This window comes from Engystomops pustulosus, chromosome 2, assembly GCF_040894005.1.
Source record: "Engystomops pustulosus chromosome 2, aEngPut4.maternal, whole genome shotgun sequence".
Taxonomy (NCBI): Eukaryota; Metazoa; Chordata; class Amphibia; order Anura; family Leptodactylidae; genus Engystomops; species Engystomops pustulosus.
The window spans coordinates 66,831,206-66,844,567 of record NC_092412.1 but is presented as its reverse complement, the minus strand read 5'-3'; the positions used below and the strand labels follow the sequence as shown (position 1 = coordinate 66,844,567).

Genomic DNA, 13,362 nt, shown 5'->3' with positions numbered 1-13,362 from the left:
GTGCACAGTCTTCTAAAGTTTCAGCCAAAATACAATTGCAACACAAAAGTGGCGCAGACAGTTTTTTTTATGCAAACTTAGACAAAAAAAATGAAAGTAGTTACAGATCTTTCACATAACATTTTCTGTGCCTGTGATGAAGGCTTGTATATGAGCCTTAGGAATAAATAGACAATTGAAGATCATGCATGTTCAAAATCCAAAATGGACTAACAAATGCATTACACATCTCACTTTAAAATAAAGCAACTGTTGTTGATTTTTTTTTTATCACTGCGGGACATTTATATCTGTCTATTATTAATATATAGAGATGTAAAGTGCTTGTACAATAAAATGACTAACTGTATTGCAAGATTTTATTTCAAGGTACAGAAATCTGCAACATCATCGGTCCATTTCCTGTAAAATGTCTTGAACTAAGTCCCAAACTACATCTTAGCAGCCTTTGGCAAGCAAAATGTTCACAGAGGCCAACAGCAGACAGTGTGGGTGTGGTGGGATGAAGATGCAGGCCCCCTCCTCCCAGAGGCCAGGATAATAGATCTATGTGGTCCCATAGGGAGGGGCACAATGATGCTCCATGCGGTCTTATAAAGCAGCCTGCTTGAGACACAGACTTTCTCCACAGCTTCTCAGAAGGCATAGTGCACAGCATTTCTGTAGCTTTCAATTTAAAGGTAACTTGGAGCAGCAATATCTCCCTCATCATCATGAGTCACTCTGGACTAAGGACCACTTCCACTTCTTACAGACGCACTTTTGGGGCTCCTCTTCTATCTCCAGTGTCCTATACCTCATCCAGATTGTCAACCTCAAGACACTTGGGAAGCCCCTCACCAGGCCCCTCCAGTCGCTCCTCATCCACCTTCAGGGTGAGGTCCAGCACCCCAGTTCGAGTCAGTGACAGGGTGGACTTCTCCGTAGCTGAAGCTCTCAATCAGGAGTTCCTGACCACACGCAGCAATGAAAAGGCAGAACTGCAAGAACTCAACGACCGGTTTGCTAGTTTCATAGAGAAAGTTCGCTACTTGGAGCAACAAAATGCTGTGCTGGTGACTGAAATCAACCAAGCAAGGTCCAAGGAGCCCACAAGGGCTGCAGACCTCTGCCAACAAGAGTTGAGAGAGCTGAGACGACAACTGGATGCTCTAGGCAAGGACAGGGACCGTATCCAGGTAGAAAGGGACAACTTTGCAGAAGATCTCAATTTCCTCAAACAGAGGTGAGTGGATGGGTGCAGGGGTGGCAAGTGTCTCGAAGAGACTGAGAAAAATAATGTGCAATATAAAACTAGTATTCTGCAGTAAATGGATTATTAGGAATATGTAACCTGTGGCATCTTATTCTGAATTAGAATAAATGATGATAACCCATCTGATGGAGTCAGGCAATATGAGGTTGAACAACCTGTGCCTGTAATTAAAAAAATGTAAAAAATTGAATTCATTTTTTATAGAAATCAATTTGACAATTTGTTCTATATCACCTGCATAAAGATGGATTATTTGGTTTTAGAGCTGAGAAATACAATATACATAATGTATATCCAAACTGATTCCCATAATCTCTGCATAATCACTTACTCCCTTAGTAACCCAAGTTTTGGTTGCCATGGGAAGTTGTGCAACATGTTAGACAATTTTTAGAAAAGGTTGTTTAGACACAAAATCAGAATTACATACAAATAATGTCTTCATTTAGAACTTGTAATATGCATCACACATAAAACAGCATTAACATATGTAATATCACAGTTGAACGAGCGCCTCCAACAGGTATGCATTGCAAAAATGGATAGGGTGTGGCTCAGTATTGGATCTTTCTATGACCCTCTCCAATATAGTTTGTATTATATTTAATAAACCATTGAAGAACCTTTTTGATGTATTCATCACTGGAGCTATTTTTGCTCAAAACATTTTCCCACTTGCTCATTAAACATTTTGGATGTTTGGAGGTGAAAATTAGTTAAGTTGTTTCTTTTTGCTGATGACACATAGCTTTTGGATCAAGTCTTCTGAAACCATCAATTTTACCATCAATTTTCCTAATTATATCCTGTTTTTTTCAATTATATAGAATATTCATTTTATCCTAAGCAGTAAAAACATAAAAGATAGTGATACTACCTACCTCTGCGGTCTTAGGTAGGTATATTTGTGCAAACTCATAACAAAAAGGAAGCCTTTCTGCTTTTGTTCTCTTAACTTTCCCATGGAATATGTCACTCAGAAGTCTCCTGAGAAGAATAGGACACATTTAGTATGCACTAATAGCCGGTAACAAAGTATGGCCGTAGCTCTGCCATTGTTATGCCACTGGGACTGGCATTTTTCTGAGCAGATTAGTGTAGTTAAGACAAGGAATTTGCAAGGAAAACACTAAACCTTTAGTTCACCTTTTTTTCTGTGCAGTTGCGTGATAACTTTATACTATAGTTTTCATAAATGGGATTAGTGACAAAAAGTCCAAAAGATTTGCCTCCATGATCACTGCTTCTATATCTTACATATTTTCTGTTCTGAGAAAATAATTTGTATCAAATTACCTTTAAATTGAATTTCCCTGCTGGGATTTTTATACTATGTTATAAGAGTGAGTCAGGGGTGGAATCTGCCAGCTGTAAAGTCAGACTATCCTTTACATGGAAGTCTAAAGAATATTGCTTACAATATCCTCAAGGATAACACCTATTGTCCATGACATATATAACGCTGTTACAAAAGTGGCTGTTGACCGCTTTGGATTCCAGCTGATAGAATCTAAGACTCCAAACAAGATAAATAAAGGGAAATTACATCTGAAAAAATGACAGCAAGATAATATGGATGTGATGGCAAAGTGCCAACCGTCTTTGTTATCAGTGGTATTTAGCAAGTGGGGAACTATGTAGATTTCTAAATGCAATGAATCAGGAAATACTTTTGTGTTAAAAAAAGACAAAAGTATAATAGGAGAAATACACGTGTCAGCAGCGGTATAACTTGAGGGGGTGAAGAGGGTGCGGTCACAACAGGCCCAAGAGGTTTAGAGGGCCCATTAGGTGTCACTTTACAATATGAGAAGACTAGTACTATAAACCATACATTATAGTCGTGGGCCTGGCAAAGACTTTGACCATCATTTTCAAGTTACGCCACTGTGTAATTAGTTAACTAGAAAAAAAATGTAAAATCCAGAGCACAGACCCCTACATCAGGCAAGGTATGAAAACAACCTGTTATACCTTTTGTATTCTTAACAGGAAATCTACCACCAGAATACAGGATTGTAAACCGAGCACACTTACATGCTGGTGTGTGCCCCTCTGGTAGAATCTGCTCTTTTTTTTAGCTTCTTATGCCCTGGTTTTTAAGAAAACAGATCTGAGGGGCTCCAGACTCCATTAACATCTATTGTAAATGCTTTTTTTTGTAAAAACCAGGGCATAAGAAGCTAAAAAAAAGCAGATCCTGCCAGAGGGGGCACACACCAGCATGTAAGTGTGCTTAGGTTTACAATCCTTCATCCTAGTGGTAGATGTCCTTTAACATAAAATAGTTTAATATCATTAATATCAGATTATCATATAATCTAACATAGTATCCTGCTTTACATAATGCTAGAATGTGTGATTACAATGAGCAAATACTTAAAGATTAGACAGTGTGTTGTGTACAGTCAATCAATAGTAAATGCAAATCTGGTATTTATATAAAACATATTGTATTATCTACTAAATAGCTGGAATACCACTCACTATGCAATAAAAGTTAACAACATCATCATCAAAATCAATTATCTAACCTACTGGTCATATAGATTGTTTCATATAGATCATATAGACCAGTGACATATGGCGATTGTATAAGGTACCAGTCCTCATTGATCACTACATTCTTTCCTTTGTGGCCAGACTGACCATTACTCATCACTTTAAGGGTGTGGCAGAGAGTTTCTCCTTGAAGATATGGCAGATGTCCAGCCAGACTGTCTGTTCTAGACGCAAGCATTAGCATATGAGAAAAGTATATCATAAAAATAAGATATACACTTTATATTGTCCATTTATTTCTCCTATAGACTAGATGAAGAAGTTCACAAGAGAGAAGATGCTGAGAACAATTTAGTTCTATTCAGGAAGGTAAGTGATTCAGCACAGTTATTCTATCACTATTAATGTTTTTTTTACTGTAATTTATTTTATATATTATCACAGCGGTTAGTGAATAATGTTATTACTTGCTATGTAATAAAACATGCATACATAATAATTTTAAAACTCTTTTTATGGTAAAAAAGAAAAAAAAATGCATAATAATTTTTTAAATGCAGGATTTCATTGTATAGAAATTTTAGTCACTTTTGTGCTTGGTGAATTAGCATGCTTTCCTGCATCACAAGAGGGCGCTGTTTTGGATTACGTCACCTTTTAAAATCTTATCTCATGCTGACTGCTGATGGGTCATCTTGAAACTCCATGAGACTGTCTGATTTTTCAGCTGCAGGGAGATTGTGTAAATACAGGGAAGGGGGTCACTGACAGTCTGACTTCCCATTAAAAAGTCAGAAACAGTTGATCCCTGTACATTCCTTACCTACTGGACAGTGTGCAAAAGTCTAGTTAAAAAATTTAAAGAAATATAACACTTATGTAGATCAAGGCTTCTAGCTCTGCCCACACTGATACATACCCCCAGTGACACCCCTATATAAAGAAGACTATAATGGAGGTGGAAATGTATTTTAAAAAGTATTTTAGTAGCACTTTGTGTTATAGAATAAATGTAAAAGATACAGTTTTTCATTAATTTCTTCATATCATTTCACTGGCTTAAAAAGGAAAAATAGCAAAGGCGACAAAGAATTATTTGGATAAAAAAGAAAGAGAAAAGTTATTGTCTTCTAAACCTTGGGTACTTAAAAATGTGTCTTGTACCAGTGGAGATGTATAATTCAGATGGTCCCCTAACGTATTGCTTAATAGTTTATTATACAATGGGACAGTGAAAATGATAGTGACATAAATGACACTTTTACTATAGAAACAGAATGATGATGCAATTAAACAAATTTGTTAGTGGAATTATACATTCACCAAATTCAAAAAAATTGCACCAAGTACATTTTTTGGTGAGAATCTAAGCCAACTCATACTCATTCATATTGAGTTTTTGTTACTCAAATATATGTGTATATATATATATATATATATATATATATATATATATATATATATTACTGCGTGTGGTGTTTAGCACTGAATTTCAAGTCTAGAGCTACATGTTTAGGGCATATCTTGTATTTTTACTGATCTTGGAACCCTGTTGATAATGACAATGAGAATGACCTGAGAGGGTTGAGCATGACTAATGTGTTTTGTTATAGTCTTTTCTTGGGGAAAGAATTAAATTCAATGTTCATAATTAAGAATCCTCTTCCTGCTGCCTCCTTATGACACAAGGTGACATCATTACACCAGCTGTGTCATAGAAAGGGTGCAGACAAAGGTCTAGCTGTCATCCGGGCCCGGTGCCTAGTGTGAGACCTGAAGGGAGATCAACCACTAAATGAACTCTCAACCACCAAGGAAGAGCTAGATTTAGAACAATAAAAAACAATCTGTTGCTATCTGGTTTTAATTAGTCAAAAATAAAATGAATTGTAAATCATAAGTATAATATGTGTAAATACATCTGACTGCAATGTATTACTAATTTCGTTATTATCTGACAGGATGTAGATGATGCAACCCTCTCTCGTTTGGAACTTGAAAGGAAAATTGAATCTCTAATGGATGAAATAGAATTTCTTAAAAAACTCCATGAAGAGGTAAGTTTGCAGTATTCATTGAAAGCAGGGATTTTAGTTTTTGAATGGCACCAGCTTTTTAGTAAGGTGAAACATTGTTAGTAGTTGTGCTTCCAGAAAAAAAAGATTGCTAGCTGTTAAGGTTAGGGTGAAATTTTGTCCGGGGAAACTGCATGTTGGATAAAGTAAAACTGCCACAGGGTAATCTGGGGCGATTTATATTAACAGCATAGTGGATCCATAGTGGCTTATTTACTAAGGGTCCACGGATCGCACTTTCATCGGATTTTCAAAATTTTCGGGATTTGCGCTTCTGTGACAGGTATTTAGCTGGGGATTGTGTCTCACTCTATCGGATTTTGGCGCAGCTGTGCTGGCTTTCATGCGACAGAAATGGGGTTGATTCGGACTGAGCGCGGGATTTAAGATTGAAATTGTGTCGCAAGCCCAAGCACTTACGTGCACCACGAAGAAGAAGGTGAACTCCGGTGGACCTGAGCGGGGAAGCGACACATGCAGGACTTCCTGCCCCGTTCCTGGCTAATCTCTATTGCCTGCGACTGTTCCAGTCTAAATGGTCGCTGGTCATAGCGCAATTCTACAATTGTATTCCAGCGTAGCCAGCTGGTGGATACACCAGGAGGACGGTGGGGCAGAACTTCATATGCTGGCACACAAAGTCATATGATAAATGTACCCCTTTGTCTTTTGGGTAAAGCATGGCTTCTACTGCTATACCCTGTTTAGCTGAGGCTTTGTGAGTGCCCCAGTGACATAACTGTTTATATATATTGACAGTTATGTCAAAAGGGAGACACTGAGCATGAGCAGCAGCTAATCAGTGCCCCCTGCCGATCTTCACTCCCTATCTATGGATAGAGGGGTATGTGCAGCATAAGAAGATGCATCCCACTGTATAAGCATATAGTTGGATACTTTTTAACAATCCACTGTAAGTGTATATCAAAAAATTATAAAATAAAATGTGAATGGAGCCAAATGAACGTCAATTAAATTTTATTCACTATTAATATTAAAAGAATAACAACAAATTTAATACAATAATGATCTCAACACAGGAAATCCAAGATGTGCAAGTCTCTGTACAAGTACAACCAATTCATATGGAAATTGAAGCAACAAAGCAGCCAGACTTGACCTCTGCTCTTCGGGAAATTCGCAGTCAATATGAGAACATTGCTGCCAAGAATCTTCAAGAATCTGAGGAGTGGTACAAATCCAAGGTAAATGGAGAAGGTCGCTCAGCTGTAATAACAGCTCAATAAAATAATGATTATCCATCTTCAACTAGAGCAAATTCCCGAGATCTGTAGCTTCCTAGTATAAAACAGACTGATATTTGTATGAAACATAGAATTCAATAGTACAACAACTTTTATAACAATGTCTTTGGCAACATTGGAGCTTCATTTTTAGTAATCTCATTCATCCTAACATATAAGTAATGTTAGTTAGTTAGTTATAAAAAGTATTATATAAATTATTATTATAGTATTATTAGTTAGTTAGTTATAAAAAGTAAGATCACTAGGCATTGCATGTACAAAATTAGCATGTGTTTTTTACTCTATAGTTTACTGACTTGTCTACTGCTGCAAATCGCAATAATGAGGCATTGCGTCAAGCCAAGCAGGAGATGAATGAATCCCGGCGACAGATCCACAGCTTGACCTGTGAGATTGATGGACTTAAAGGAACAGTAAGTAGATTTTGTCATCCAGTCTCTTTTAAGCAATTACCAAAAATTTCTGCTGGTTTTATGGAGTAAACCGCCAACCATAATTGTAATAGGTAAAACAAGCCATAGTCCTAGTTATGTATGGTATATAAGGAATCTATATGTCTAGTAAATATGTAAGATCCTTAAAGGGACATTCACATTTAATTTAATCCAGTCCTCCGGCCGCTCACTGTGCATGCACGGCTTGCTACTTGCGTTGCTGTACAGGAATAGCCACCTAGTCAATAGAAAAGCAGTTTAATACAGAGCAACAAAGATAGATAAGCCCATAACATTTGCAGGGATTGGTTCTGAGTTCAAACTCTGGAACACAAGCACCTATAAACACAGATTAGGACACTTTTTCATGGCAGCATTTTGCTGCAGTATCGTAAGCCAAAATTGGTAGTTGGTCTAAAACATGGAATAATTACATTTCTTGGTGTAAGTTCCACATGTTGTTTTCTCATCTAAAGTGTATTGAAAATACATGGCAAAATAGTGGCATATGAAAGTGGCCTTAAGGTGTGATATGTTTTTCTTTTCTTCATCATTGTTTGTACATTTACTTTATTTTTGCCCAAACTGACTGTACAACATTACAGAGGCTGCTCATTGTTTGTCCTCTGTGTGTTATGATGAATGCATGGTTTACTTTCCTGCATAGAATGAAGCTCTGCTCCGTCAAATGAAGGACATGGAAGAACAATTTGGTTTAGAAGCAATGAATTACCAGGATTCGATTGCACGTTTGGAGCAGGAGGTGCAGCATATGAAAGAGGAAATGGCGCGTCACTTGAGAGAATACCAAGACCTCCTTAATGTGAAGATGGCATTAGATATCGAGATTGCAACTTATAGAAAACTGCTTGAAGGAGAAGAAAGCAGGTGAAGATTGATGCATCTGTTCATTAAATATTATGGGGGGATATATTAGATAATAATATACACATACCTACAGAGCACATACATTTTTGTGAAACGTTCAGTTATGTTATGTTACAGCACAGAACAACAATATTGCAATCAGAAGACATTCTTAATATTATGTTACCTTTTCCCCCATGTGGTTTAGTTTCACCTTTTATCACTTTTTTGCAGTGAGTTAAAATACATTGAAAAACTTAACTGGTCATGTTCATAGTATAAATCATGACACGTACTCTCAACTAACTTTGCTTTGTGGGAAAACCCCTTTAAGTTCATAAGTTTCAGATTTACTGTACATGTCTGCAGACACAATAAACCTTCTATTTGAGGTTCTTGTTCCTATCAGAAAGGCCCATTCCAGTCACACAGATCTAAAATATCAAATCAGTTTCCACTGATTCCAGTGGTCATTCATCATGGCCCAGGTCCTTTCCTCATCTGTCTCCAGCCCACCCTACAACGCTGGGAGGAATTAATTAAGATTGGCGCTTTGAATGTCTGTCTTAAAATTTCCCCAGCTGGCTCTGGCCTCTTAGGAAATACAGGAGCAAACTCTGCTAGATCGGACCTAACACTAGGTTTGACCTGGCAGAATTTTTTGCTATAGTCTCCGCCGGTTTTCCATACTATAAATCTGGCGGTCCCACCCTCCGTGCAACCCGCTTCCGGCCTAAAGTGGTGTGTGGGTTGGAGAAGCAAGAAAACTAGCAGGGAGGAGGAGATTCATTTATGGCAATTCTGAGGGGACCCATGTCACATATACCCTAAAAGGATAGAATTTATAGACATAATTGTATTCATATCTTTTATATACATGACTTTTCATAAAAGCTTTTCCCTTTTTCAGGATCGTTGTACCGATTCATTCAATGACCTCTCTCAGCATTAAAAGCCCGGGTAGGTGAAAGTCTTTCAGGTGTATTTCCAAAATTTCAAATATTTCAGGTTGAGTTCACATGCTGCATTTCAATTGTGTATAGAAGCGCAACACCAGCAAGGCAGAGGAGCTTGTCCCAATAACTGCTAAATTTTGGAAGATTTATATTTTTGGAACGTTACCATTTAAGTACTGAAGCGTGATTTTCTTCTTATTTCTCAGCAGCTCCTGAATTAGATCATGGCTCAGAAGTTCACACTAGGAAAACCGTTGTAATTAAAACCATTGAGACTCGAGATGGAGAGGTAAGCTCTACTGCGAAAAAATACTAGTGAACCTCATGACTGCCGTGCCTAGGATCACAGCTCCCATCACGTAGAATAGTTCCCTTCACAGCCACATAGCTGTTGATTTTAATATCAGTAGGTGTTGAACACCAAGAGCCCCCACCAATTGACCGCTTTCACTTCTCATTAAATCGCATTCATTTATCCCATTTCCCGTGTGCAGCTTCCGATTCATGTGCAATACCCGGCAGAGCTGCTCTACTATGTATTCACAATACACAACCCTTAATGGTGCCTTTAAAAATAGAGATTGTTTTTTTAACCACAGAAAAGGGGGCTGTTGGGACATTCCCTGCATGACCTTTGGAGAGTGTAGTGATTTTCTGCTTTTGCTGTGTATCTATTGCACATATATATAACATTATTATCTTTCCATACAGCAGGTAGTGACTGAATCCAGGAAGGAGCAGTCTTCTGAAGGGGAGAAGTAAAATGACATCATAAGCTCTAAGAAACCCGGCACCCATGTAATAACCCTAAATATCACACACCTAAAAAAGAGGAGCCTGTGCTATACTAAATGAGTGACCAATTTCATTATGAATGTCATGTATGTGGTGGCTTTCTGGTGTCATCAGTCTTGATTTCTGTTGTTGTAAAATATGTCTTAAGTGCCTATGTCCCAGATTGTGTTTCTTATTATGTTGTATGGTACTTTCTGGAGGTAGACTCTGTAGACAAGTCTTCTCTAGCAGAGACAATGATTCATTCAGATACCCAACCGAGTGGTTTACAGAGGAGTGAGGATCACATAGCAGCGCAATGGGGCAGCATGGGTGGGTACAGCTTTGCTCATAACTTTTGTATACAGAAAAACATGGAACCATGGTCATTGCAGAGAGGATCTGTTTTCTGCATTCTGATAATGGCTGCAAATAGGTATATATGTGACACCCACAATATCCAAAGGACATAACCTGACAATAATACTGACTCATTATATACATACATATGTATTATAACGTTACACAGATATATATATAAAATTCACACCGATTATTAGGACAGAAATAACTTTAAATATGTTTCTGAGGTAGAAAGATATCTAGAAACAATATGGCTGATTAGAACATGGCCTCAATCCTAGGCTACATTCACACAAACATATTCTCTCCTGGCACGCTGAAGAGCCAGCACCATGCCACCACCGGCTCGCCATAGCCATCAATGGGGATGTATATAAGGCCCTCAAAAGGATCATGTGAATATGATATGATGCATTTTCCTGTTAATTTCCTCATCTCCTGAGAATATTTGGCCAAGATTCAAATGTAACCAAACTTTCTGCAATATTGTTATAATGATACGCAACATTAATAACATTAGGAAAGAATAAGGAAAGAAGGAAAACATTGGTCTAGATGCAACTCCTCAGTATCATAGGTATAGGGGAATGGCTATTATGATGGTCTCCATATGTAAGCTCACTGGTTGGTTATATGCACTGGCTGCTACCCGGAACAGGAAAAGCTTAAAGAAAAGATAGCGGTAAAGAGACTTTGGTGCTATATATTTCCTTCCTGTCTGTATTGAATGGGACACAACCCCTTAGCATTGTAGCAATGTACTGTACATGTGCCATGTCTGCTTAACCAGCTAATAAATCATTTGCAGCAACTAAACACTGGCGTCAGGTCACTTTATGTCTTGTTATTGTAGTGAAAGGTATCCGTCATATAGTATTTTAGTAATGTACATGCTTTTATAATGTACATCACTAACATACTTTTATATACATTTGTCAACTTGTTTTATATACATGTAAAAAAAATGCTAATCATTTACCAAGGAGAAGAAAATGGTAAGAAAGTAGCTTTGATCCTAAATAAAGTAAAATACAAAGTTTGCTTTTTTCCCCGCTTGCGCTTTAAGCAATACCTATGAAAACTGCAAGTGTCTATGGTGAAACTGCAGATCTGCTTCATACATTTTAGAAATAATCCCGTAAACTTGCAGGTTTTATATGGTCATTATGTCTCATAACGGTCTGTGCCTGACTACTCTGTAGGGATCACTTCACATCAATTATCTCATGATCATCACAGGCAGAATTAAGAAAAAAGGGCACCACTGATATACAATATAGATAAGGGCTCTTTCACATTGGGGTTGATTTTCACATCTGTGAGCAGTGATTTTCATGGATGCCTCACAGAGCCATTGGTTTCACTGGGTGTTTTTACATTGGCTTTCTTTTCACTGATCTGTTGTCTGTAGAAAAAAATGTGAAACCTGGCGGGTTTTTTTCACGAATGCGGATAACGGAAGGCAATAGAAGTCTATGGGGCATATTTATCATGAGGCCCTGAAATAATTGCAAATGCCACCTGATTGCTAGCACTTGCGCCTATTTAGCCCTCTCTGTGAGGGGGCGTGGATGGCCGAGCAGGGAGCTGTTGGCCTGGACTGGGCTGGCACGGGGACGGGGTGGCAGGGCCTTGCGTAGAATAAATGTGGCACAGTCCTGCCCCGTTACATGAACAGCCTTCCGCCTCAATGTGGGAATGAACCCTGGGTATAATCTTGGCTAGGGATGTACTCAGGGCCGATTCTAGCATATTTGCTGCCTGAGGCGAATATTAAAATGCTGTCACCCCCCCCCCCCCCCCGCTCCCTGTTAAGTAAATGCTGAAAATGTTACTAACAATTAACAACAGCTCCCTGACACTGTGTGACTGGCTACAGGATCTGAGAGGCATATAGATGACAATCTCTTCCATCAGTAGAACTTTATTCTGGGTTCTCCAATCCATGACGTATCAAGGCTGAATTCATGGCCAGATATCTTCAGCTCCGCGCAGCATCTCCACCCGGCGCCCCTAAAAATCCCACAGTCACTTACAGTATAAAGTCTCCTGGATAACAACACTGTGCTCCTAAATAATATATACCCCTCACAACACAACTGACCGCACTCTCCCCACATATAACACATCCCTTCATTATATATATATTAGTCTACTGGAATTATAGCATGCACAGCACCAATCAATATACAACACCCCCAATTTATTAATACAGACCCTGCCCCCCCCCAATATTTGGTTTACATGATGCAAAGTAATCTGTATCCTATAACTAATAAATATATAGCACCCCCTAATGAATATATATATATATATATATATATATATATATATATATATATATATATATAAAATAAATTTATTTTTATATATCCCTGCTCTCATATATTTAAAGGCCTCGTTATTCACCCCCCAATTAAATTATATACAGCTCCCATATAAAGATCCCCTACAGCTTAAATAAAATCTTGGCCCACATATACAGCCCCCCAGCTTAGTAATATACTGTACCCGATATACAGCCCCTGCAGCTTAGTAATATATTGTATCCCATATACAGCCCCCCAGCTTAGTAATATACTGTATCCCATATACAGCCCCCCAGCTTAGTAATATACTGTATCCCATATACAGCCCCCCCAGCTTAGTAATATACTGTATCCCATATACAGCCCCCGCAGCTTAGTAATATACTGTACCCCATATACAGCCCTTGCAGCTTAGTAATATACTGTATCCCATATACAGCCCCCCAGCTTAGTAATATACTGTATCCCATATACAGCCTCCCAGCTTAGTAATATACTGTATCCCATATACAGCCCCTGCAGCTTAGTAATATACTGTATCCCATATACAGCCTCCCAG

General features: G+C 38.2%; 1 protein-coding gene across 4 annotated transcripts; it reads left to right on the top strand.

Annotated features, from left to right (window-relative positions):
- Window positions 1-572: 572 nt before the first annotated feature.
- PRPH (peripherin) lies at window positions 573-11,310 on the top strand. Of its 4 annotated transcripts, none has more exons than XM_072135121.1 (9): window positions 573-1,225; window positions 4,066-4,126; window positions 5,719-5,814; window positions 6,873-7,037; window positions 7,388-7,513; window positions 8,202-8,422; window positions 9,312-9,361; window positions 9,567-9,646; window positions 10,072-11,310. In XM_072135121.1, the coding sequence occupies exons 1-9, from the start codon at window positions 714-716 to the stop codon at window positions 10,117-10,119; spliced, it is 1,359 nt and encodes a 452-aa protein (XP_071991222.1). In that variant the 5' UTR covers window positions 573-713; the 3' UTR covers window positions 10,120-11,310. The 4 variants fall into 4 exon arrangements, with proteins under 4 accessions (XP_071991222.1, XP_071991221.1, XP_071991219.1 ...); XM_072135120.1 differs by having other exon boundaries at window positions 9,564-9,646; XM_072135118.1 differs by having other exon boundaries at window positions 574-1,225; window positions 9,564-9,646; window positions 10,069-11,310.
- The last annotated feature ends 2,052 nt before the right edge of the window (window positions 11,311-13,362 follow it).

Coding starts and splice junctions, on each gene's coding strand:
- PRPH (XM_072135118.1), top strand. CDS start 714: ATGAGTCACTCTGGACTAAGGACCACTTCCACTTCTTACAGACGCACT. Junction 8,423..9,311: donor CTTGAAGGAGAAGAAAGCAG/GTGAAGATTGAT, acceptor TCCCTTTTTCAG/GATCGTTGTACCGATTCATT. Junction 9,362..9,563: donor TCTCAGCATTAAAAGCCCGG/GTAGGTGAAAGT, acceptor CTTATTTCTCAG/CAGCTCCTGAATTAGATCAT.